The sequence below is a fragment of the Lactuca serriola genome, chromosome 2 (assembly GCF_051521515.1).
Source record: "Lactuca serriola cultivar US96UC23 chromosome 2, Lser_US96UC23_V15, whole genome shotgun sequence".
In the NCBI taxonomy this organism is placed as follows: domain Eukaryota; kingdom Viridiplantae; phylum Streptophyta; class Magnoliopsida; order Asterales; family Asteraceae; genus Lactuca; species Lactuca serriola.
Window position 1 is genome coordinate 168,031,170 of NC_136409.1, and position 27,465 is coordinate 168,058,634.

The following is a 27,465-nucleotide window of genomic DNA, read 5'->3' on the forward strand; positions in this document are numbered from 1 at the left end:
ATCTTTTGGAGAAGACGGAGCATTTTAGCAGTCTCGTCTTTATTTTTGTTCATTTTGGATGTATATATAAACATGTATAACTTTGTTTTCAAAGAAATGTAAATACTTCTATGTAATGTAATGGTTGTGTTTACTATGCTTACTATGTACATTGGTTGTGATAGTATATGACGTCCTCCGCCCCGGAATGTTTCCGCCATCGGTTTCGGGGTGTGACAGCTACCATATATCACATAATACATGCATACATAAAACCTGTAATAGTGCCATGGGCTACCCCACATGGTCTTTACCTAGGACTGCCATGGGCTCCCCCATATGGTCTTACATCCAATGCCATGGGCTACCCCACATGGTCTTTACCTAGGACTGCCATGGGCTACCCCACATGGTCTTACATCCAATGCCACGGGCTTCCCCCAGGGTCTTCCCTGCAAATACCATATATAACCAAATAGCATATCATGCATCACATAAATATCTACACATAACACATACATAAACCTGTAAGGATGTCGTGGCTACCCCAGGGTCTTATACCATTATGCCATGGGCTACCCCACATGGTCTTCAATGCAAGTATCACAAAGACAACTAGCATATCACATAATTACCAGCATACCACCTAGCATAAAGCTAACTATCATATCACACAACATAAGATGGGCCGACCTTGGTGCCTTAGAACCATTGGTATGGTAAGAAGACTCACCTGCAACTGTCGGCTGAAGAAATAAGATCACGCTGCTCCAACCACCGACACGGACCCCTCCACTGGTCAACACCAAATAACTGAACTCAATAAATACCAAAATACCCCTAGAAGTCAACTGGTCAACTCTTGGTCAAAGTCACAGTCCTTAGTCAAAGTCAAACTTCCTGACTGACTCTACTCGCCAAGTTAACCCGCTGACTCGTCGAGTCCCATCCTGCTCAACTCACCGAGTCATCCCTCGACTCACCGATTCATGACTTAACCAGAAAAGGTTAGGGTTCCATGACCAGACTCGCCGAGTCCAAGGCAATCTTCAACAAACTCGCTGAGTTGTTCTTCCAACTCGCCGAGTCCATGCACATATTCATACAACTCGTCGAGTATACTCATGTGACTCGCCGAGTATCTCCAGTTCTCAATCCGTTCAGAGGCTTTTCAAGCCATGTAGGGTCTCCAATCCATACATCTACCCTTCTACAAGCTATCCCTCACGTAAAGTTGCAAACTTTATGTGATACCAAGGAGATATAAGCCCAAAACACACTAGGGCTTGGGTTTTAGAAAAAGGGGCTTTACCAACAACCCAAGAACTGAAGCTTTATGACATTCTAAGTCATCATGAGTCTAGATCTGGAGCAGCAACCCCAGATCTAACTCCCAAATCCGAGATAGGTCTCAAAACAAGCTAAAGGGCTCCCAAAACAACCACCAAGGATAAACCAAAAAGGGAATAACTTAAGATAAGGCTCCTTACCTCAGAGATGTGCCCAAAACTGATGTAGATCGCAGATCTATACAAGACCTTAATGCTAACGTCCAATTTCTCAAGCTCCTTCCACCAATTTCCTCTTCTAAGCCCCCAATCTCCTCAACAATGAAGCCTCACACGAATTTTGGGGTTTCTGTAACTCAAAGGGAAGGTAAAGATGCTGAAGGAGGAACATAACATTCTTTATATAGGGCACAACCCTGGGAGTAGGGTTTTTCTCTCCTCAGCACCAACTCGACGAGTTGGTCACTTAACTCGCAACCAAAATCCCGCTCCGACTCGGCGAGTCAGAATACCTACTCATCGAGTCCCCTTCTTTATTTACACTTTACCTCCTGAACTTTTGATTCTGACTTGGGATGTTACATTTCCTTTCTTGGCCTTTCTGATTTCAGGTGTTACACCCAATAATGGAAAGAAATAAAGAATCAGAGGAAGTTAAAGTAAATCGAAATTGGAACCCTAGAATCGAGAAAACGGTGAGACCTTTGAGGTTTTTTTTGGAGAAGGAGACTTGATTGAGATGGAGACGCTGGGAGAAAGGAGGGTTCTAGAGAGCGATTGTAGATAGAGATAACGCCATCCACAGGCCAATAACCACTAAATCAATTTCTCTCTCTTCTCGTTATGGTGTTGGGGAGCTATTGCTGGCGACCCTCTTGGCGCAGGCCAAGGGGCGGTGTTTAGCGCCCTTGACGACTGGTGGCGACCTCCTTAGCGAGGCTGACTCCCCTTAGCCATAGTGTACGCCCTATGTAGGGTAAAATTCCTATTTTCTAGCTCAACTCTAAATAACCATAATTTCTTCGTTTCAACTCTGTTTTCGGCGTTCTTTATATGCACAACAAGGTATTGAAGAGCCCCACAATCCTATCTAGTTACTTTTATATTAACACATATCGTACTAAAACCCTAATTCATGCAATAAATCTGAGATATCACCTTTCTAATTTTACCCTTTGCTTCAAGGCACAAATTGAGGACTTTAATTACTTAGTCCAACATTACCAACATCCAAAAAGGGCCTAAACCCTATTCCCTTGGAGCCCAACACTATGAATTGATCAAATTTCGGCCAGATGTATCGAAATTAGAACATTACTAAAACTAGGTGTTACATCAACTCTCCAATAGGTTTGCTCCACCTCTTGGCAATCTTCAACAAAAACACAGACTCTAATGTAGATGTCATATTTACTTTATACAATCGTTGCGGCTTCTATTTATCATTTCCCTCATGGCTGGCTTCTTCTGATTTTCAATTGCTACTGGATTGTGCTTTTATTCACTCCATCACAGTTTTCCAATAAATCATTTCTTTCCTGGATGTAACCCTTACCCATCTCAAGATTTTTCAGCTTCATTGTAGTGCAGTTCTGTTCGATTCCGTCTTTAAAGATGACGATTTCAGTCTAATTTGAAGTGAGTTTTAGGCGATAATTGCTTCCAGGAAGACATCGAAGATGTTTATTAATAAAGAGAAGAGAATATGTTCATGTGGATTTTCAAATATGCTCACAAAAAGAAAGTCGGGATGTTGTTCTTATGTCTTGTGTCCATTGTAGCTATGATGTGGGTATTCTATGTCGGCAAAGGTTTGATTTCGTCGATCAATTTGTATTTGAATTTGTCTAATTTTAGTTTCGATTTCGTCAAATCAGTTCTAATATTTCACTCTTCCACACGTAGATTTTAGCTCAATTTAGTTTCTACGTTTGTAAATTTACCTCATTTTGCAACTTTTAGCATAATTTTTCTCTATTGGGTTATGAAAATAATTCATTGATATCGATTGTAATTGAATTTTGCAACTTTTTAGAGGGATTTGTTTTTGTGCGTCTCAAATTTCACTGCAATTTGTACATTTTAACCCAAATTTACTTTCTTGGTTTCTAAGAATTTCATTTTAATCAAATATTCGCTTATTTTTGGTTAATATTGAGCTAAATTATGTTTCTATATGGAGTACTTTGTACGGTTTTAGCTCAATTCATATTTCTCTTTTTGTTGGTGCCAATAATTCATTTTATCAACTAACTAACGGTATCTTTCTTGATTTTGACCTCAATTCATCTATGGGTTTTTAACTTGACTGCATTTTGTACATTTTCACCTCAATTTACTATCTTTATCTTTCGCAAAAATTCATTTTTATCACTTTAAAGTTTTATTTTATTTATTTATTTATTTATTTTTTACTGTTAAACTACAGGTGAAGTTCCACAAGAAGTTCATATCTAAAGCTTAGAATTAAGAATGATTCGATCACAAACTTTTAACCGGTGAGTGTTGATGAAGAAAGAGTTCAAGCCATTACTGTGAATGATGACACAAAAATTACAACATCCCCACCCCCACCGCCGCCGCCACCACCACCATCTCCACAACCACCACCAGCATTGCCACCACCGCCACCTGTTTATTTTACTTGATACAGATGTTATTTGATAAATGATGTTGATGTTATTGTTTTTTTGCTTCATGAAATTTAACAATTTTAAAATCAAGATTTTTATATTTTCTTTTTGAAAGTTTTGTTGTGTGCAATTTGTTATGGTTTGTGTTCCTCATGTATAGTTTAGCCTGGGCTTGTACTTTAAAACTACATAAAGAAACATTAGTAGGGGATAGTTTGGGCACACTAGATAGGATGAGAGGTAAGCTTCTTTTAAGATTTTAGGACTTCAAAAACTTTTAGATTTTTTAGTAAAAAATCTCTAATATGAAATGTACTCTACTCTAATTCATTCGTTGAACACCTAAAGGTTAAAATGTAAAGAAAAACAATTATAATTTTGTCCTTCACCACCATATATATTTTCTAAGTTGTTAACAATTTTGTTGTGTAGATGATGAAATTTGAAGTTACTTGTTGAATCTTGAACTTAAGTAAGTTTATTAATAATGCAAGTACAATGCACTAATTAGAATAAACCTTTCAAAGTATAATGCCCTAATTAGAAAAAAAAACAAAAGTACAATGTGATAGGTTTTATAGGTTACAAAATTCATGTGGCGGAAAATAACTTAACTTTTAAGTTCACATGCAACTTTATTGGATCTATGTTTTTACTATTGAATGTTATAAACTATGAACATCAAAGAACCCTACAGAAACCCTAGGATTATCGAAAATCATAAAAGATTTAGGGTTTACATACGGTTGATTATTATTGCAAATAATCAATCAAATCCTTTCTTCAAAAGATTCCAGAAAGCGAGCATCAGAAATCTAGTGCCTTTGATGATTCACACACAAACCCTAGCAACTAAGAAAAACTTGAGGAGAGATGAGAGGGGATGGTGAAATTCGACTATTCTTTTGGTAGAAAGAGTGGCCGAAAATAGGGAGCCAAAGGACCTTATTTATAGCTGATAGGAAAAACTTAGAAACCCTAATTCGAAATAAAATAATATTATTTCAAATCCAAAATTATCTAATTTTCTAATTATCCATATTATCTATATGGAAGGATCCAGAAACCCTACGGAGCCTCCAAATTTCGGCCATCCCTAGGAATATTCTAGAATTTCTATCTTGTTCAACTATTGAACAATTACAGCTTTAGTCCTTACACTTTTAATTAATCAAATTAATCCCAGAATTAATTTCAATTAATTTTTGATTAATTCTTAATTAAATAATACTATTTCTAATTAATATATTATTCTCATAATATATTAATAAATCATTTATTGCTATTTATTAATCATATAATAAACCAATAAATCAATCTCTCTCTCTCTCTCTCTCTCTCTCTCTCTCCAAAAGTCATTCTAGTCAATTGCTAGATTTGAGGGCAACCCAAAAGGACTTTGCTTTTAATTCAAGTATATACCAATTTAGTCATTGGCTTAGACACCTAATCTAATATAATGTATGTTGTGACAAGTTTCTGGTAAGGTAACTATCAGATCCATTAAAAATGTAGGGATATATTTGCACTTTTGTTTAAAATTAACAAAGTGTAGGAAGCAAATGGTTTCCTCCGGAGACAGAGGATTCTAGGCAACCTTTTTTGTGCTTTTACGAATTTTATAAATAATGCATTATTTGGATAAGAAATAATTTTGTAGTTTTTGTGATTTTTTATAGCATCCTACTTTTAGTGTCCATTCTTTTACATTCCTTTTTTCTGTTAATTTTTAAAGTTTATTTTGTCATGATATAATGGAAAGTGTCTTTTATTTTGTAATGCTAACTATATTTTATATCTGACCCACCAAACATCAACAAAAAGAAAAAAAAATCTGACCCGTGCAACGCAAATGCCTCTTCACTAGTTATATAAATACAATTGTATTAATTAATAAAATCTGCCAACTTTTTATAAAATACAATTTCCACTTAGTAATTCGGTGGGTTTTTTTATCGTGATACAAATCAAGGATTATTTGTCAATTAACCACGAGAATGAGTTTTCTTTGTCATTAGGCTAACCGGTATACGTAGCACGAAGCGGACCGTGGTCCAGTTGGCCACGAACCACGGACGTGCACACCGTCCCGGTGGCTCGTGGTCGTCCGTGGTCGTTGCAAGTTGTGGTCGGGACAACGGATTCAAACGAACATTTCTATTGGTGTTTGGTTTTTTTGGAGCCGTTGAACGGCTATTTTGGCCGTTTCTTTTCTTTTTTTTTTTTTTTTCAAACTCAATTATAAAAACACTTCTAATACCAAAACACATACACATACATACACATTCTACACTCAATTACACCCATGAATCCCTCGATAAATATGGAATTTTTAAAAAGTTTTGACTCGGATGACGACGTAGAATTCGTCGAGACATTCTTCAATGTTGTGTAACACGTTCACGCCGAAGAAAGTTCGAATGCAGCGTGTACAAGGGCGGTCGTCAATCGTGATCGCCAAGCCGCACACGACTTATTGGTACGTGATTACTTTGCCGATAATTGTCTTTATAATGACGACTCGTTCGAACGTCGTTTTCGTCTGAATAAGGCTATATTTTTACGTATTAGTAATGCTTTAGAATCTCGTTATGATTTTTTCAAACAAAAACCCGACGCTAGAGGAAGAATGAGTTTTAGTAGTATACAAAAATGTGCGGCTGCTCTTAGGTATTTGGGATACGGTATAGCATTTGATGCATCTGACGAATACTTGAAAGTATCCGAGAGGACCGCGGTTGAATGTGTAGATTGGTTTTCTGCATGTGTTTATGAGGTTTTTCACGAAGAATATTTGCGTAAACCTACTCAACGTGATATTGAGAGATTATATTCGGCTCATGAAGAGAGGCATGGATTTCCCGGTATGCTTGGCAGTCTAGATTGTACGCATGTAGCTTGGGAAAAATGTCCAACTGCATGGCGTGGTCAGTTCACTCGAGGAGATATAGGTGAACCAACTATCATCCTAGAAGCTGTTGCATCTCAAGATTTGTGGATATGACATGCCTTTTTTGGAGTAGCGGGGTCTAACAACGACCTTAATGTTCTTGGTCAGTCTCCACTTTTCAACGATATTTGGACCGGCAAAGCACCTGATATGACGTTCACGGTAAACGGGCACGCGTACAAATATGGTTACTACCTTGGTGATGGGATATACCCGGATTATTCTACATTGATGAAGGCATACTCAGTTCCTCGAAGTGAAAAAGCAAAATTTTTTACAAAAAAACAGGAATCAGCGAGAAAGGATATCGAGAGGGCATTTGGAGTCCTTAAGCAAACATGGCATGTAGTGAAATATGCTACACGACTTTGGGATAAAGAAAGAATTAAGCGAATGGTCCTAGCATGTATTATAATGCATAATATGATTATTGAAGATGAAGGTCGAACGATTTGCACGTATGATCCGAACGACGTTGTCGTTCCAATTGAGGAGTTCGTACCTGGAACGAATGCTTTTTTGGAGCGAGTTGTCGAAATGCATAACAGTGAAACGTGTTTCAATCTTCGAGAAGATGTCGCGGAACATTTGTACCAACATAGCATGAACGACGATTATGATTTTTATATGTATGTTTGTTCGTTTTCTTATTAATGTAATGTTTGTTTTCTAGATTAACTAAGTAATGTAGTTTATAATTGTTATTTTATTTTTATAATTAATGAAAAAATAGTTTTAAAAAAATGAATGCTTTTTACTTATAAAAAATGTAATTTTATTTTAATTTTTGGATTAAAAAAAAAGTAATTTTATTGTATTTTTGAATTAAAAAAAAGTAATTTTATTGTATTTTTGAATTAAAAAAAAAGTAATTTTATTGTATTTTTGAATTAAAAAAAATAAAAAAATGATGTGGAGTAGTGTGTTAGTGGTAAGTATCCCATGTTAGTGGTAATGGAATGTGGTGCTGATGTGGCACCCAACACATATGTGGTATGTGGTGGGTATAACGGATGGTCTTATAAAAAATTGAGTAACTGACACGAATACCAATGTAACGCCACAAATAACACCTAAGATAAATATGACGATCTTTGGAACGCAAGAAACTAACACGAAGAACAATGTAACACCACGGTATAAAGTAGAAATCTAAAATTGAAAAAACCACTATAAAACGAAAATCTTATTAGACAGTAATATGGCTGATAAATCTACAAGGAGAGAACAAAAAGATATATAATGATGAATGATAATAAATGATATAACGGGCTTTATATAATAGTCTCACAAGAATACTAATCATACTCAAAAACCCTATAGGGAAAAAAACATTCCTAATAAACTATGAGTCCTAATAACTATAAAATTAATGATGTTTTCGGATTCTATATAAACTTATAAATATGCAACAACAATGGAAAGTAGGTTGCATGAAAGGAAATTAATGCCTAATACAACACAGTCAAACACAACACTTCTTGTTAAAAGTTGTGGCGACAACAAAACATTATTTATGCAACGACACCTTATTTATCCAAAAAAATAATGATATTTTCGGATTCCATATAAACTGATAAATATGCAACAACAATAGAAATAGGTTGCATAAAAGGAAAATAATACCTAATACAATACAGTCAAATGCCACAATAATGGAAAATAATACCTAATACAATACAGTCAAATATGCAACAACAATAGAAATAGGTTGACAACTCATTGGTTATCCAAAAATTAATTATATTTTTAGATTCCATATAAACTAATAAATATGCAACAATAATGGAAAATAGATTGCATAAAAGGAAAATAATGCCTAATACAACATAGTCAAACGTAACACTTCATGCTAAAAGTTGCGGTGACAACGACACATTGTTTATGCAAAAAAAAATATATATATTTTGGAACATCATAACACACATACCACCATATTATTTTTTATGTTGTCTGAGGATATAGTCTAATACATTGCAATTTTTTTTTCGAACGACAATTTTATATAATATAACCCGGACTAGCAAGAAACCAGTCGGGACAAAAGAAAACATTACATAATAGCAAGTTGCGGATTTTACAGTTATCGCTTCCGGCATTAAACGTAAAGAAAGACTTAGTGCAATTATTTATTTATGGTTGAATTTGTTTTGTGCCTGCTCTATTAGACTAATATTTGGGATTTTAACCAAATCGATTTTTTATATGCGATTTCCAATTTTAGTGATATTATACATATTCTATTTTCTTTTTCCACTTCTTAGGATTTATAGAGATTTAAGCATTCGAATTTGAACATCAGTTGATGTGAATTAGGTATTGATGTAATACCTAGACCTAAAAGTGGTGTAATGCTTATAGAAATTATGCTTAAAGTGATTAGCAAATTGGGAATTGTTTCCTTAAAAAGCTAATAGTATGGGGGTAGGTGACTTAGATGTTGACGTTGCACTTAGGCTTAAACCATGTAAGTGCTAAAAATAATGATGTCAATAGATTAATTGACTAGGAGTTTATTCCTAAGAAAGTAAAAGTTTGATGTTTAGGGATTACTTTTAGAAAGTAGCCTTTGAGCGGCTTAAGGGGCAATAGATAAGTGAGTTGTCTTAGCATTAGATGTTTGAGTTGAGTGTTTTCTTATTTGTGGAATTAACATAGCAACATCTTCTTGTGTTAACTCATTGCTTAGATGAATTTTAACATTGGATTGTTCTTTAGCCTAACGTTCACATTTACTGTATTTCATGCAAGTACATATCTATTTAAAACAAATTAACTTCAAACTATATCATCATAGATCTGTGAATTTGGACTTGAAAACGAAATATTTAACCTAATCAGTTATTAATTAATATTAATTTATAAAATAGATTTTGCATATGATTTGCACTTACTAAACTCATATATTTTAAAATATAAAATCATCTATTTTTTGAACTTATTTCTTCTTTCCATTCTCTTTTGCAGCCGATTCTTCTTCTCCTTCTTCTTCTTCTTCTTTTTCATTTTCCCTTGCTTTGGCCAATTCTTCTTCTTCTTTTGCCTTTGCTTTGGCCTCTTCATTCTCCTTCCTCTTCACATCGAAAAAATCAATGAGGCCCTCAAGAGCAATGTTAGGATCATCGTCTTTCAACAGTTGCTCTGCTACTTCAGCCGGGGTAATCTCCACCTTGCAAATCAAATCCTCAATTTGTTCAAAAAGACCATGTTCAGTGATCCCAAGATAGTTAGAGGCCAGCAACCGGAATCCGCATGGAGTGCAGAATGACATATTGATGTGCATGTCCATACGACCAGGGCGAAGAAGTGCAGGGTCGAGCTTATCTTTTCGGTTTGTGGTAAATATGATAATCCTTTCATCACCACAACTTGACCACAATCCGTCAATAAAATTGAGAAATCCAGATAAAGTTACCTGTAAAAAATACATAGTTATTAATTTATAATGTCCATGTTCAATTCTAAGCATTTTTTTTCAAGAAACAACGTATCCATATTTAAATCATCATTGAATGACAATAAAACAAATAGTTAACTAGAATGAAAAAAAAAATGAGAAAAGTTGTTCATTATTACAATCAATATACTACATTTTAACTGAGTTGAATATAGTTTTTTTTTTTCCATTAAAATCGAGTAGGTCGTTTAGAAAAACTATTTTTGTAATTTATGGCCAAACTAGTATTAAATATTACAACATACATCACCTTTTCATATTATATATTTTATACAAATATAGTTTAAAACTTTAAATGCTGAAAATTTTGATATATTCAGATTCATATATGATTTTCTTGCATTTATACATTAAAAAACGTCAATCGGTCAAAATCGCATTTTTATAAGGATATAATTCATTATATAATTTTAAGTTCAGTTATCATTAACAATTAAAATCACGATTACTAGTTTTATAAGGAAACTCATTGTGTAGATTTTGCTACTTTACTAATACTAGAATTGATAAAGTTATTCATACTTACGCAAAAGTTTCGAATATCTAACCTTACGTTCTTCCGCATAACCTCGCCGTCGCATTTCTTTCGCTAAAGATTTCGCCGCTTCTGCTTCAACCCTGTCATGCAACTCCACCGAGCAATCAATGTCCTCCACCACCAGTATGGATCGGTTAGCCGTCGCCACCAACAACCGCCGCAGGTCCGAGTTTGACTTTATATCAGTCAACTCCAAGTCATATATGTCAAATTTCAAGTAATTCGCCATGGCAGCGATCAAGCTTGATTTCCCCGTTCCCGGCGGACCATACAACAGGTAGCCTCTCTTCCACGCCTTTCCGACTTTCCGATAATATTCTCTTCTCTGGATAAACCTATCCAAATCCTTCATCACCTTCTCCTTAATATCTGTATCCATCGCCAACGTGTCAAAATTCGCCGGATGTTCTAGATTCACCGACGTCCACACCGTTGGGTAGCTGGAATACACCGTCTTCGTATCGATGGTGAATAGCTTCACGCTTCTCTCTTCTTGTTTCCTCGTTTTCGCGTCATTGATTATAAATGGAAGGTACTCGTTCAACACCAGATCCTTGTGTTTCCGATGAAATGAAAGCTCGAGAAATCGAATATCGGATCGGGAAGATCCGCTCATATCATCGTTGTTGTAATATTCTCTCGTCGGCGTTTTCTTAGAAACCAAAGACCACCTGAATTTCACTCCATTGTAAACGTCGGTAAACTCCTCGTTGATTTCCATGGCTACGTTGATCTTTTTCTCGCTGGGGTTTTTGGTGATCTTCAGACGATGGATCTCGTGAGATATTCGGGTGGCGAGGTAAATTTCTGTGGCGTTGTAAATCTCGTTATCACGAAACCCATCAGATTCGTAGATCACCATGGTTAGTTGTGTGGAGAACTTGCTGATGAAACTGCGGAAGCCGTAAACGAGGTAGTCTTGGAATTCTGGTGGCAAGTAATCGCGTGCGACGCTGCGAAGCACCATCGCTGCAGCGGCGACAGAACCTATGGTGGAGATGACTGTTTTGGCCATGGCTATTTTGGTTTCTGGTGACGGTGACATTTTGGAAATAAAGGGCTTTGGATTAATTTAGGGGTTGGTAAAAATGAAAATTATTGTAGGAATGGTAGGGGTTTATATAGTGTAGGGGGGCCGTATGGCAGGGTATGATGGGAATTGACTTCGTTTACTTTGAAAGTAAAGGTTTGGATTCGGACTTGGAGAGTTTTGAATTTTGACGTATGTTCTTTTTCCTGGAAACTACAATGTGGAACCCACCCAATATATATATATATATATATATATATATATATATATATATATATATATATATATATATATATATATATATATATATATATATATATATATAAATAAAGTGAATATACCATTAAGGATATATAACATTAAGGATATATAAGTTTAACTATCAAAACCCACTATACTAGGCCGTTTTGTATCATATATATACATTGTAATTGTCCAATGTTCTTATAATTCAACTATAACTTGATTTACTTTCAAAATTTTTATAAATTTCATATTTATTTTCCTCTTACATAATTTTCATTTTCAACTATAATTTATATAGCCTAGTAGGTGTTCGGCAAAAAGATGTGATGTAAGAGGAATATAATAGTGAATTTTCGAAAATTTTGAAAGTAAATCAAGTTAACGGTTGAAATTTAAGAACTTCATAATGAATATATCAAACAAAATGATGTATTATGATGGGTTTGGGTACCTAAACTTATATACCCTTAATGATACTTTTCCCATATATATATATATATATATATATATATATATATATATATATATATATATATATAGAGAGAGAGAGAGAGAGAGAGGTGGGTTCAATTGAGAAAATAAAAAAGGTTGAGAATGGGGGAATCATTCTCAGCCACTCATTTATCTAAGCATAAAAAGACACGGTGACAAACTTGTAAATATGTTAATAACCTTCAATGTCAAATACGTAGCTATAGAGAATTCGATAACAGTTCGTTTATCCTCAAAATTTCTCCTCCAACCTTCAACAGTCATCTAAATTTCTTCAACTAAACCATCATCAATGTCATCCAGTGTTAATCAATCATCAATATTCGTAGCTGGGAGGTTCGTCGTTCAAGACAAATTCACAACCCAAATTCATCAATTTAATCAATTTGTTAAAGTTTGGAACTGGAATTTCCCAGATTCGCAAACGAAATCAGTTGGAATCGGAATTTCTTCGCTGTTCATGAAATTGGAATCGAAGTTCTGGACTCGCAGTCACGGTCGACATTGAAGGCTTCAGAATCGGTACTCACAGGTTCCCAATCGGATTTTTGGAAATCAAAATCAAAATGAGAAATCGATCAGACATAGGTGTCGCATCTGAAGTCGAAATCGGAAGTATGTGATGATTTGGAATTGATAACTTGATATTTTTAACATTTTTAAAATAGTTAACTTGTATGCACTCCAACTGTTCGATGAAATGCATAAACTAAATTACCACGTTATATTCATATATGAATATGTTTTCTCACTTGAATTTGTATATGATTATTAAAACAAAAAAACGAATATGCAAGTCTGTATGTTATTCATATGTGAATAACATATAAAAATTATATATATTTGTGAAAACACATTGTAATATTCATATGTGAATATACTGTGTAATATTCATAAGTAAATATATAATCTAATATTCACAAGTGAATATACTATGTAATATTCACATATGATATACCATGTAATACTATGTAATATTCATATATGAAAATATTATCTAATATTCATAAGTGAATATATCATCTAATATTCACAAGTGAATATACTATGTAATATTCACAAGTGAATGAATCGTCAAATATTTAAATATGAATATACTATGTTTAGTATATGATATATTCATATATGAATGATACTTAAAATGTAAAAAAAATTAATCATAATTTTTATTCATAAGTGAATAACGAATGTACTGTAGAAAAAACTTGATTCATTTTTATTCACTTATGAATAACGATAGCTGAAAATATAAAAAGAATAATTTTTTTCTTTTATTTTAAAACTATATCAATATGGATGTCTATTTGTAGAGAATAAAAAATCATGAATTTTGGTATATTTAAAATAATTTTTCAATAAAAATAGCTTCTTAAAAATAAAAAAACGAAAAACACTATGTTTTTGTATATATTAAGGTAATGTTTAGCATAGTTTAAGGAAACATGTTTTGTTAGAAAACACATGTCTATTTTTTCCCATTTCCGCTGGTACGATGGAGGCTTTTGCGGCAAAAATAAATGAGTGGCTGAGAATGATTCCCTCATTCTCAACTTTTTTTTCTCAATTGAACTCTCCCATATATATATATATATATATATATATATATATATATATATATATATATATATATATATATATATATATATATATATATATATATATATAGTTTTAATGATATGAATGTCAGTTCATAAAATATTACTGTACAATGCTCAATCATTTTTTTCTTAAATATGAAGGGAAAATGACTCTTGAGGGTAATTAACTTTTGCGTTTGTATTCATTTGGTCCCTTTTTTTTATTCAATATACCATCGACTTTGTTGTTGGTGACCGGCTTTTGACCTGTGATAGCCGGTCAAAGGGTTATGGTGAACACAAACAACAAGTTCGATGGTATATTGAGTACAAAAAAAGGAAAGGGACCAAATGAGAACAAACGCAACAGTTGGTTACCCTCCTGATTCATTTTCTCTTTACTCATTTACAACAAATCCCACATCATCTCCTACTAATGTTAATGACTTTATGAGATTCATTCTTGCTTCTCTTCAAAACATAACCTACGAAAGGACATTATTCATGCATGTACAACTTTGTAATGCACTTGAATATTTATTAGGGGAATATTGACTAAACAGACACATTTCATGACTACATTTACATTTCCAATCAAATGATTTATCGTATCATGGATTCTAGACAAGTCTACAAACGAGTGGAATCACAAGTGCTATGATTTTTGAGTTTACTTAACTTTAAGATCGAACTCATGGGATAAGATACAACATCAATATGTACAATATCATGCTGCTTTTGCAGACACATCACCATAATATTGTACATATTGATGTTGTATCTTATCTCATGAGTTCGATCTTAAAGTTAAGTAAACTCAAAAATCATAGCACTTGTAATTCCACTCGCTTGTAGACTTGTCTAGAATCCATGATACGACAAATCATTTGATTGCAAATGTAAATGTAGTCATGAAATGCGCCTACTTAGTCAAGATTTCCCTAATAAATATTCAAGTGTATTACAAAGTTGTACATGCATGAATAATGTCCTTTCGTGAGTTATGTTTTGAAGAGAAGCAATAATGAATCTCATAAAGTCATTAATATCAGTAGGAGATGATGTGTGATTTGTTGTAAATGAGTAAAGGGAAAATGAATCAGGAGGGTAACCAACTGTTGCGTTTGTTCTCATTTGGTCCCTTTCCTTTTTTTTGTACTCAATATACCATCGAACTTGTTGTTTGTGTTCACCATAACCCTTTGACCGGCTATCACAGGTCAAAAGCCGGTCAAAAGGGCTATGGTAAACACCAACAACAAGTTCGATGGTATATTGAATACAAAAAAAAGGGACCAAATGAGTACAAACGCAAAAATTAATTACCCTCAAGAGTCATTTTCCCAAATATGAAATACCCAAAAATACTAATTTTTAATACGAAAACCATTTCAATTTTTAGTCACTTTGTTCGCTCTTTTCAATCTCTTTTAGAGCCAATTCTATCTCCTCTTTCTTCTTTTTCTCCTTAGCCTCAACCTCCTCATTCTCCTTCCTCTTTACATCAAAAAACTCAATGAGACCATTGAAAACAACATCTGGATCATCATCCTTAAGCAGTTGCTCTGCTATTTCAGCAGGAGTGACTTTAATCTCGCACATCAAATCCTCAATTTGTTTAAAAAGAGTATGATGAGTGATTCCAAGATAGTTAGAAACCAGCTGACGAAATCCACATGGCGTACAATATGACATGTGTATGTGAACGTCCATACGACCAGGACGAATAAGAGCAGGATCGAGTTTCTCCTTCCTGTTTGTAGTGAATATGATGATTCGTTCATCTCCACAACTTGACCATAACCCATCAATAAAATTGAGAAAACCCGATAAAGTAACCTGCTAAAACATTTGACATATCAGGCAAATAAGTAAATCTAAAACGACAGGAAGAGAGCTACATGGTTATGGAATTACGAACCTTTTTTTCTTCTGGGTACATCTTCCCGTTTTTCCGGGATACAGCTTTTGCCGCCTCTCCGGCCTCCCGATCGTGCAATTCCACAGAGCAATCGATGTCCTCCACCACCAGTATTGACCGGTTAGCTGTCGCCACCAACAACGTCCGCAGCTCTGAATTTGACTTAACGTCGGTCAACTCCAAGTCATATATGTCAAAATTCAGGTAATTCGCCATGGCGGCGATCAAGCTTGATTTTCCGGTACCCGGTGGACCATACAACAGGTAACCTCTCTTCCATGCCTTTCCTACTTTCCGATAATACTCTCTCCTCTCCACAAATCTATCCAAATCCTTCATCACTTTCTCCTTTATATCAGAATCCATCGCTAGAGTGGTGAAATTAGCCGGATGATCAAGATTCACCGATGTCCACTTTGTGGGTCTCGAATACGACGAGCTTTGGGTGACTGTGAATAGCTTCAAGGTTTTCTGTTCCTGTTTCTTTATCTCTGCCTCCTTAAGAACAAAAGGAAAGTACTCGTTCATCACCAGATCTTTGTGTTCCCGATGAAAAGTGAGTTCCAACGATCGTTGATCGGTTCGGTAAGAATAATTCGAGTCATCGTGACTGCGATATTGTCTTGTCGGAGTCTTCTTGGAAACTGAAGACCAGTAGAGTTTGACTCCGTTGTAAACATCGGTGAACTCCTCGTTGACTTCCATGGTAAGTGCGATGTTGTTCTGGTTAGGAGTTTTGGTGACCTTCATACGGTGGATTTCGGTAGACATCCTGGCAGCGACGTAATGTTCCATGGCGTTGTAGATTGCGTTGTCTTGAAACCCATCGGATTCATAGATGACCAAAGTCAAGTGTGTGGAGAATTTGTTGATGAAATTGCGTAAACCGAGATAAAGGTAATTTTGGAATTCAGGTGGCAAGTAATCGCGGGCCACGCTGCGTACCACCATAGCTGCGGCGGCGACTGAGCCGATGGTGGAGACGATGGTTTTCACTGTGGGAAGTTTTGATTTACTTTTAGTGGACATTTTAGAAATTAAAGGGTGGGTTTTGGTTGAGGGAGGTTCAAGTGGTGAAGGTTTGCCTATGGTTTTGGATGGTAAAGGGTTTTTATAGTGGCGGCCTTGGATTTCATGACGTTGCTTACTGACGTAATAAAGACTAAAATCAAACTGGGGATTATGAAATTTTCTTCTACACGAGAGTGATAGATATGATGTTTTTATTTCTTATTTTCACTGTAATTTTCATTAAAATAATAGTTTCATATAAAATATAATTATACCCTGCGCATATTTAATCATGTATTTCATATATATTTTTAATATTTTTTTTTTATCTAAAATCATACTTAGTTTTGGACAAAACATACTTATTATGTTTGAAATTTATTTTATAGTTGCAAAGACATGTTTGAGACAAAAAGTAAGCAAACAACGAGCTCGCAGCAAGAAAACGAGAGCTATGACAAAAAGAAGAAAAAAAATAGACTTGAAGACAGAGAACCACGACATGGTGATCGTCCACAACGACATGGTAAACGAAAGATTCTTGACCAATGAGCCGACTTGGAGAATATGTGATATGCATGCAGAACACGACATGGTGCATTTCAACCACAATGTGGTGATCAGATAAATTGCAACTATAAATATCCGAATATTAGGTCGAATGGGGGACATGGGGTCGGTTTTCTAAAGAGAATTGCAACTAAAAACTTCTGGAAACTCAGAAGAAGATCGAGAGTCAACTGGAGCTCAAGAGTTGAAAAAGATATAGAAGAATTCTACCTATATCCATTCGGTTTGCTAGATATACTAATGTCTAGTCTAGTTTGCATGGATTTTATGTTTTTCCAGCTACTATAAGAAGCTAAAAACCTTATATTTCTGTTTGGTGAAGATGAACCTAATCTTATAGTTTTGATTTCAATTTATGGATATTAGATATTGATTTTTTGCTTGTGTTTGATAATTAAACCCAAGCATGTTCTAGTTCTAGTTTATATTGCTTATAAATCAGAATCTGTGTGATAGTTGATCACTCGAATTGCATGAATTTGTGAGTAATTGTTTATGATCATTAAATAATTAGAGTTAAAATTAATTATATCTTAGATAAAGTAATTAAAGCTAGTAACTTTAACTGTGTTAGAGAGCATAATTAATTTGTGCTTGGTTGCTCAACCTGATCATAGGAAAGTAACTATTATCATCCATAGTTCAACTTATGCTCATTATCGATTTGGTGTTTAACTTATGCTAGATCATTACACGGTAATTCATAAATTGATAAGTCTAGATATTTTATCATAATAACTAGTTAGCGTATTGGTAATCAATATATTATATCCACAAGAAATCAACCATATGAGATGTGACATCCCCAAATTCACGGTCATTTTAAAAATTTTATTTATGCTTATTTGAAAATAAGAGTATCCATTTTTAAAGAATATTATTGCGGAATTTGTTCCCAGAAAAACATGATAAATACATTATCAAAGCATTTCCAACGAAATGCATTTTATTCATTTTAAAACATTGGGATGTCATTGTCAATACAGAAACATAAACATAAACAAACCTTACATTCGTAAACACTAATGATTTACATCTCCTTTAATCTCTTAGTGTAATGTAGCTTCGTACCGTTACATGTGATACAAATAAATTGAGTGAGTCAGATTGGAAAACCTGGTGAGTACATAGGGTTTTCAACTCACAATAATATAATTATTATGTTTAATCATCAAACAATTAACTCAATTTCCCTTCCCCATTATCTCCTTTATTTCTTAAGGATCTACCCTATGAATCATCTATCATTCACTCATTCATTCCTAAGGACTGTCCTAAGGAATAGACACGAAGTCCATCGCTGCCAATGACACAACTGTCAGTGCTATCTATTAGGCACAACTGTCAATATTATCATTTTGGCGCAACTGCTAGGGTTATGATGTTCTCTATTAGGCGCAACTACCGATATTATCCTTTAGGCGCAACTGCCATGTAACGCCCGATTCCTAGTATGTATTTTAAGCCGAATTGATCATTTTTGCAAAGGGACTTGTGACACCCAAATCTTGCAAAAATTTTAAACTTTTAAAACCCATCTTAATTTAAATTAAAACAACAGAAATAGTCATAACATAATCCATCAACTTAATAATCATATAAAATAAGTGCGGAAGTAATAATAATAATAAGGTCCCAACAAAAATAACTAGTAGCGATGTCCCGATGCTCCATGTCAAGCCTTAGCCTCTTTAATCTTAACACCTGAAAAGTTATAAGGGAAAAACATAAGCACGAAGCTTAGTGAATTCAAACACAGACATTGTACTAACATTCATATTTACTAACCCTAATCCATTTTCCAATTATAATTATATGATAAGGGCAAAGAACGAATCAATGCCTATAATACAAGAAGGACTTGTAGGTTTGAACCGCACCGGGAAGATCCCGTATCATTTGGCCCTAATCACCGCACCTCACGATGAGTATTACGTTGGTGATCTTACCTACCCACCGCACCGGTAAATCCGTATCCTTTGGTGGTGTCCCCATATCCATGATTAGTTACATACAGTGCACATGTACGAATTAAAACAATAGTTATATAGCATGCTTTTATAATGAATTCAAATAATCACACACGAGCTAACTAACAAACACAATCATCAATACAACGGTGTGAGAGAACTCACCTTGAGTGAGTATTAAGGATGGCTAACAATCAAATAATGCTACCAAGCTTGAGAAAACTTCAAAACCTCACCTAAGAAGGACCAAAGGTTAGAAAGGAGAAGTAATGAAGCTATGAGTTGAGAAAAGAGTAATCACAGCAAGGTCTCTAAAACAGACCTGCTGTTCAAAACGGATTTACTCCAAAATCTAAAACAGAAACATAGCTTTAACTAAATTTTATAGGAAACTATGATTGCTCAGGATTCCACAACTATAAAGAACTCATTCTAACTCCAAAAGATGAATTAAATATGAATTTTACAAAATAGTGTATCACTTCTGTCTCCAACAATATAGTCAAGTGATGTTGGCCAATTCTACCCAACTTGTGAGTAGAATTCGTCCAAAACAAAATTAAGAGAAGTAAAGGACATACAAGTGAAAGTCTCAGAGTTGGAATTGAATGAAAAGCATCTCTCAAACTCCAGATATAAAATCCACATTGTGGACAATCACAGCACTAGAAAAAGCTGGTGACTGCCCACTGACCTGGAGTGTGGATCCATTCTAACCAATTTATAATTGGAAATAACAACCCATATTCTCCAGATCTTAAATTCATAATATAAGGAACATATAGAAACTTGGAATCACTCTGTATCCTTTTCCAAGCCTTAGAAATGATGAAAACAAAATGACATATCAGAACAGACCCGGATCAGACCTAACAGCAAAGATGCCATTCTTTCACATAGATAAAGCCCTTATCAGCGAGGTTGGCCTGCTTAAGAAAGTTATCCAACTCAATTTGTGAACTTTTGGAACTGGTTTGGGGTCCGTTTGAGTTCTAGAGCTCCAGATATGATATTTACAAAATGACTACAGATCTGATGGAAAACAGAATCGTAGCCACCCGTGATTCCTTTTTGGCTTATCCATCCTTCTCCTTTTGAAACACATTTTAAGATGTGCTCATCATCCCAATTCAGTCCCCATGATAATGGTGGTACTAAAAAGGGTTAGGGATCATTAGGATTTCATTTAGCCACAAGGATGTAATAATAATCAACATGAAAATAAACATAAGCACATAAAATCATCATTCTCCCTTTTAGGGTTTCCATGATCTTTTGCCACATGTAATCCCCTAGATCCATCATCCACCATATATGGGGTGAAGATAGGATCTTGAGATGATGTATAACATACAATTACAAATCAAATAAGAAGGAGAAGAAGTGAAGATGAAATCATAAAAATAGAACAAGGTTATGAATCAAGTTGTAAGAAATGATAAGGAGGTTCATACCAATACGAATCAAGGCTGGAAATGAACAAGAATTAAGCTCCAAATAGCCCCTTGGCTGCTCTTGATCCCAAAGGGAGAGAGAGGGACGATTTTTGAGAGAGAGAGTGAGGGTTTAGAGTGTTTTCCTTGTGTGTGTTCCAAATGATTCAATTTACACATTAAGTACTATTTACTAGATGGACTTTGCAAATAGGCCCATAGCCCATGGACTTCAATAAAAGGAGTTTACAAGATGATCAAAAGAGTCCAATAACATAAGAAATCAGACATTGGTTAAATAAATTAACCCAAGGTTACAAGGATAATTAAATTAAAATAACCAAATGTACCGAGAAAAATTGGGGTGTTACAACTCTCCCCCGCTATGAACGGACTTCGTCCTCGAAGTCAACGCCTAGAAACAAATCCGGATAATGAGCCCGCATCTCGCATTCCAGTTCCCAAGTCCATTCCGAACCCTTTCTATGTTGCCACTGCACCTTAACCAGGTTTATAGTCTTGTTGCGGAGAGCTTTCGTCTTTCGTTCTAAAATAGCGATTGGTTTCTCAACATAATTAAGACGCTCGTCAATCTGTATGTCCTCCAGTGGTATCACAACGGTCTCATCAACAACGCATTTTTGTAACTTAGACACGTGGAACATATTATGAATTAGACTAAGCTCGTCAGGAAGCTATAAATGGTAAGCCACCTTCCCCACACGGGCTATGACCTTGTAGGGTCCAATGAATCGGGGTCCGAGCTTTCCCCGCTTCCGAAATCGAATCACACCTTTCCAGGGGGAGACTTTAAGCAACACATAATCTCCCACTTGGAACTCAAGATTGGAGCGTCTTTTGTCAGCATAACTTTTCTGACGACTGGTTGTTGTAACCAAATGTTCCCGAATCACTTGGATTTTCTCTGTAGTCCGTAGCACGATATCGGTACTCCCAAGTACCCTCTACCCAACCTCGCCCCAACAAACGGGAGTCCTGCAATTCCTCCCGTACAAGGCTTCATACGGAGGCATTTTAATGCTCGAGTGATAGCTGTTGTTATATGAAAACTCAGCTAGATGTAGATGGTCATCCCAACTACCCCCAAAATCAATCGCACATGTCCTAAGCATGTCCTCAAAGGTCTGAATTGTCCGCTCACTCTGCCCGTCTGTCTGCGGATGGAAGACAGTGCTAAAATGTAATCGTGTGCCCAACTCCTCTTGAAACTTCCTCTAGAACCGAGAAGTAAATCGGGTGTCCCGATCGGAGACGATAGAAACAGGCACCCCGTGTAATGAGATAATCTCCCGAACAAAGATCTCGGCTAATTTCTCCGCCGATGAGCTCTCCTTTATAGCCAGAAAGTGAGCACTCTTAGTCAAACGATCAACAATCACCCATATCGTATCGGCTCCTCGGGCAGTTCTAGGAAGTTTTGTAATGAAGTCCATGGTTAGATGCTACCATTTCCATTCAGGAATCTCCAATGGTTGCAACTTCCCATGCGGTTTCTGGTGTTCCCTCTTGACCTTCTGACAGGTGATACATTCTTCCACAAATCGAGCCACATCATTCTTCATTCCATGCCACCAGTAAGCCTCCCGAAGGTCCCGATACATTTTAGTAGCACCAGGATGGATAGAAAATTTTGACTTATGAGACTCATCCATTAGGGTTTTCCGATTTCCTCCGGTATATGGAACCCAAACCCTACCGTAACGAGTCAGCAAACCCCGCCCATCTCGTTCCATCTTAGGCAACTCTTTCCCAATCTTCTCACGCCTGATGTTTTCCTCCAGTATTGCCGTCTTTTGGGCGTCCCGGATTAGATCTAACAAAGACGACACCATCGTGGTCCGGAGACACTTAGCTCGAATCGGTTCGGCAGATTGTTTACGACTGAGAGCATCAGCTACCACATTAGCTTTACCGGGGTGGTAGTGAATTTCACAATCATAATCTTTTACAACATCCAACCATCGGATCTGCCTCATGTTCAAATCCCACTGCTCGAACAAATATTTCAGACTCTTATGGTCAGTGTATATGATAAACTTCACTCCATAGAGATAGTGTCTCCAAATCTTAAGAGCGAAAACAACAGCCCCAAGCTCCAACTCATGAGTGGGGTAGTTTCGTTCGTGGGGTTTCAGCTGTCGGGAGGCATAGGCTATCACCCTATCTCGTTGCATTAACACGGCACCAAGACCCTGAAGCGATGCATCATAGTAAACCACCATATCCTCAACCCCATCAGGTAAGGCCAAAATCGGAGCATCACACAATCGTTTCCTTAACTCATCAAACGCCAGCTACTGCTCCGTGCCCCAAACGAAATTCATTGATTTCTTGGTCAATCGGGTGAGTGGTAAGGCGATTTTAGAGAAATTTTCAATGAACCTCCGGTAATAACCGGCTAAACCCAAGAAACTGCGAATTTCAGAAGGTGTTTTTGGAATCTTCCATTGTTTAACCGCATTAACCTTGGCTTGATCGACCTTAATACCATGTTTGTTTACCACATGCCCCAAGAAATGAACTTCTTCCAACCAAAATTCACATTTTGAGAATTTAGCATAAAGCCTTTCTCTTGCCAGAGTTTCCAGAATCTCCCGAAGGTGTTGCTGATGCTCCTCTTTGCTCTTAGAATAGACTAAGATATCATTTATGAACACTATGACCAAACGGTAAAGCATCAGGCTACACGCCCGGTTCATGAGATCCATAAACACTGCGGGTGCATTGGTGAGCCCAAAAGGCATCACCACGAATTCAAAGTGCCCATATCGAGTACGGAATGCTGTTTTCTCAATGTCTTCTTCACGAACCCGCATCTGATGGTAACTGTAACGTAAATCAATCTTGGAAAACCAAGATGCTCCCTGAAGCTGATCGAAAAGATTGTCATTACATGGCAACGGGTACCTATTCTTTATCGTGCGCTTGTTTAGCTCCCTATAATCAATACACATTCGCTGGGATCCATCTTTCTTCTTCACAAAGAGAATAGGAGCACCCCAAGGTGAGCAGCTTGGCCGCATAAACCCTTTATCACTTAGTTCTTGAAGTTGATCTTGGAGCTCTTTCATTTCAGTTGGTGCCAAGCGGTAAGGAGATTTCGCTACCGGAGTCGCACCCGGCACCAAATCAATGCGAAACTCCACTTGCCGAATAGGTGGCAAGCCAGGGAGTTCCTACGGAAAGACATCGCTGAAGTCGGAAACAATAGGAACGTCGTCTAGTGCTATAGCAGAAGAGCAAGAAGCCATAGCCAGGCGGGGAATGTCCCCCTGAATAATAAGTCCTCCACCTCTAGGGTTTCGAACACGAACTTGCTTCTTACGACAGTGGATTTCCGCATCAAACGCATCAAGCCAATCCATGCCTACGATAACGCAGAGCTCTCGCATCGCAATAGGGATAAGATCAATAGGGAATTCAACTCCAGAAGAAAAATCGAGAGTGTAACCCCGATAAACATTGGTGACATAAATAGTGCGGTTGTCGGCAACATCGACAACCATTGGGTGAGCCATTTTTCCGATACTACGCCCCAAACGATTAATAAACGTGTGAGATACAAAAGAATGGGTAGCACCGCTATCAAACATAACAACATCAGGCTCAGAATCTAGCAAATACGTGCCTGCCACTGTCGTTGTAATCACCGGTTCCTCCACAGTCATCTGGTGAGCACGACCTCGTGTCACCATGCAATTGCAAGATTTGTACCCCCGTCTCCTTTACCAGTCTTCAACTTCGGGCATTCAGGCTTCTTGTGTTCCGTCTCGTTGCAGTGATAGCAGACGGGAACTGCAGAAGTAATATGAGGTACTGCACTCGCAGGGAGATCCCTACAATTCTTCCAATGATGCCCTGGCTTTTTGCAGTTGTAGCATATTAACAGATTTTTCTCGCCCTGAAGACGTCCTATACTCATACCTTGACTTACTACCCTACTTTTTCTTTTTCTGGGCATCTCTGGATGTCTTGGAAGAGGTGTCATTGGCCTTCCTCTTGGATTGGGTCTGCAACTCGATTTCCCTCCTCCTCGCTACCTTCATGATCGCAGATAAAGTCGAGAACTCCTGCATGCTAACGAATTCCCGAATCTCGGTACGTAGGATGGCCGTGTACCAGCTGACTAACAAGGCCTCGTTCCCAGCAAACGAGGGGCAAAAAGATAGCATCTCCAAGAACTTGGCGTTCAGGTCACTAATGGACTCCGTAGTCTGCTTTAAGGCCATGAACTCTTGCTGCATCCGCTGCTGCTCCACCTTAGGCACATATTGTGCCTCGAACCTCTCCACAAATTGGGCCCAAGACATGGCCCTCACTTCTTCTTCGTTCAATAAAGCGGTGATGGTGTTCCACCATGGCTTTCCCCTTTTTCACAACTGATTCATGGCGATCACTACTTTGTACTGGTCCGGACACCCAACACTTATGAAGGCGCCGTCCACATTTGACACCCAGGGCTTAGCAGCAACTGGGTTGGATTCACCATTCCAAAGAGGAGGGCTACACTTGTTGAACTTCTCGAAGTAGTATGCCGAATCCTGAACAGGCAGAGCCAGTAACGCTTCCCCGGGAATAGCCGCGAGGCGCTCATCCAGAAGAGCACCGAATTGGTTGATTATGTCGTTGGTCGCACCCGAGATTAGTTCGTTGAAACCGTTATTGAATTCCTTAGCGACAATATCCCTAACTTGCTCCATTTGGAGCTGATTAAGTCGAGCAGGCGAAGCCATTGGTATCCACAGAAGAAAGAAAATCTTAGAAACAATTCAGCCTAGATATTTCTAGGAAGACAAAACACTCAGCTTGCCGAAAATTTTTCAACCTTGCCCCGACTCGAAACCGGCACCGATGTTTCAAATAGTAGGGGCCCTTCTACTACCTTCCACACAAGTTCCAATTTCGCATTCGCGTCTAGTTTCAAAATTTCCAGTTCGCTCTAGCCATTAATTTTTACAACTCTCTCACATGTTAACACTAACTAAGTGTGTAATCGAATATTTTAAGGCTAGTAGAATCCAATTCATAGTCAACAATTTAACATAAACAATTTAACATAAGAAATAAGGCTTACTTGGCTGGCTGACTGGCACACCGCGACATCTTCCACTACTAGTCTTCAGAAGGTTTGAAAAATATTTTAAAAAGAAAATAAACTCTTATAGAGCCTCAAATTTGAGTCTAGAACATCCACAAGAATGCCTAGTTCCCTCAAACTGTGGCTCTGATACCAACTTGTGACACCCAAATTTTTACAAAAATTTTAAACTTTTAAAACCCATCTTAATTTAAATTAAAACAACAGAAATAGTCATAACATAATCCATCAACTTAATAATCATATAAAATAAGTGCGGAAGTAATAATAATAATAAGGTCCCAACAAAAATAACTAGTAGCGATGTCCCGATGATCCATGTCAAGCCTTAGCCTCTTTAATCTTAACACCTGAAAAGTTATAAGGGAAAAACGTAAGCACGAAGCTTAGTGAATTCAAACACAGACATTGTACTAACATTCATATTTACTAACCCTAATCCATTTTCCAATTATAATTATATGATAAGGGCAAAGAACGAATCAATGCCTATAATACAAGAAGGACTTGTAGGTTTGAACCGCACCGGGAAGATCCCGTATCATTTGGCCCTAATCACCGCACCTCACGATGAGTATTACGTTGGTGATCTTACCTACCCACCGCACCGGTAAATCCATATCCTTTGGTGGTGTTCCCATATCCATGATTAGTTACATACAGTGCACATGTACGAATTAAAACAATAGTTATATAGCATGCTTTTATAATGAATTCAAATAATCACACACGAGCTAACTAACAAACACAATCATCAATACAACGGTGTGAGAGAACTCACCTTGAGTGAGTATTAAGGATGGCTAACAATCAAATAATGCTACCAAGCTTGAGAAAACTTCAAAACCTCACCTAAGAAGGACCAAAGGTTAGAAAGGAGAAGTAATGAAGCTATGAGTTGAGAAAAGAGTAATCACAGCAAGGTCTCTAAAACAGACCTGCTGTTCAAAACGGATTTACTCCAAAATCTAAAACAGAAACATAGCTTTAACTAAATTTTATAGGAAACTATGATTGCTCAGGATTCCACAACTATAAAGAACTCATTCTAACTCCAAAAGATGAATTAAATATGAATTTTACAAAATGGTGTATCACTTCTGTCTCCAACAATACAGTCAAGTGATGTTGGCCAATTCTACCCAACTTGTGAGTAAAATTCGTCCAAAAAAAAATTAAGAGAAGTAAAGGACATACAAGTGAAAGTCTCAGAGTTGGAATTGAATGAAAAGCATCTCTCAAACTCCAGA

The 27,465-nt window shown here is 36.6% G+C and overlaps 4 protein-coding genes across 5 annotated transcripts; 1 reads left to right on the forward strand and 3 right to left on the reverse strand.

Annotated features, from left to right (window-relative positions):
* Positions 1-6,530: 6,530 nt before the first annotated feature.
* Positions 6,531-6,905, forward strand: LOC145089772 (uncharacterized). The gene has a single exon (XM_079028169.1). It carries the CDS (start codon positions 6,531-6,533, stop codon positions 6,903-6,905), a length of 375 nt encoding a protein of 124 aa, XP_078884295.1.
* Positions 6,906-9,657: 2,752 nt separating this feature from the next.
* On the reverse strand, positions 9,658-11,959 carry LOC145087339 (AAA-ATPase At3g50940-like). Its single transcript, XM_079025282.1, has 2 exons — positions 10,857-11,959; positions 9,658-10,266 (listed from the first exon to the last, which is right to left on the reverse strand). The coding sequence occupies exons 1-2, from the start codon at positions 11,889-11,891 to the stop codon at positions 9,790-9,792; spliced, it is 1,512 nt and encodes a 503-aa protein (XP_078881408.1). The 5' UTR covers positions 11,892-11,959; the 3' UTR covers positions 9,658-9,789.
* A 3,138-nt stretch (positions 11,960-15,097) lies between these two features.
* LOC145087340 (AAA-ATPase At3g50940-like) lies at positions 15,098-17,141 on the reverse strand. Of its 2 annotated transcripts, none has more exons than XM_079025284.1 (2): positions 16,113-17,141; positions 15,098-16,030 (listed from the first exon to the last, which is right to left on the reverse strand). In XM_079025284.1, the coding sequence occupies exons 1-2, from the start codon at positions 17,139-17,141 to the stop codon at positions 15,590-15,592; spliced, it is 1,470 nt and encodes a 489-aa protein (XP_078881410.1). In that variant the 3' UTR covers positions 15,098-15,589. The 2 variants fall into 2 exon arrangements, with proteins under 2 accessions (XP_078881410.1, XP_078881409.1); XM_079025283.1 differs by having other exon boundaries at positions 15,098-16,033.
* Positions 17,142-24,293: 7,152 nt separating this feature from the next.
* LOC145089773 (uncharacterized) lies at positions 24,294-24,812 on the reverse strand. The gene has a single exon (XM_079028170.1). It carries the CDS (start codon positions 24,810-24,812, stop codon positions 24,294-24,296), a length of 519 nt encoding a protein of 172 aa, XP_078884296.1.
* Between the last annotated feature and the right edge of the window lie 2,653 nt (positions 24,813-27,465).

What these genes read in the sequence shown, in the direction of transcription:
- LOC145087339 (XM_079025282.1), bottom strand. Translation starts at nt 11,891, where the DNA reads ATGTCACCGTCACCAGAAACCAAAATAGCCATGGCCAAAACAGTCATC. An exon ending in GTTATGCGGAAGAACGTAAG is followed by an intron (nt 10,267 to 10,856) that starts GTTAGATATTCG and finishes TATTTTTTACAG; the next exon opens with GTAACTTTATCTGGATTTCT.
- LOC145089772 (XM_079028169.1), top strand. Translation starts at nt 6,531, where the DNA reads ATGAGTTTTAGTAGTATACAAAAATGTGCGGCTGCTCTTAGGTATTTG.
- LOC145087340 (XM_079025283.1), bottom strand. Translation starts at nt 17,141, where the DNA reads ATGTCCACTAAAAGTAAATCAAAACTTCCCACAGTGAAAACCATCGTC. An exon ending in TGTACCCAGAAGAAAAAAAG is followed by an intron (nt 16,034 to 16,112) that starts GTTCGTAATTCC and finishes CAAATGTTTTAG; the next exon opens with CAGGTTACTTTATCGGGTTT.
- LOC145089773 (XM_079028170.1), bottom strand. Translation starts at nt 24,812, where the DNA reads ATGGTGACACGAGGTCGTGCTCACCAGATGACTGTGGAGGAACCGGTG.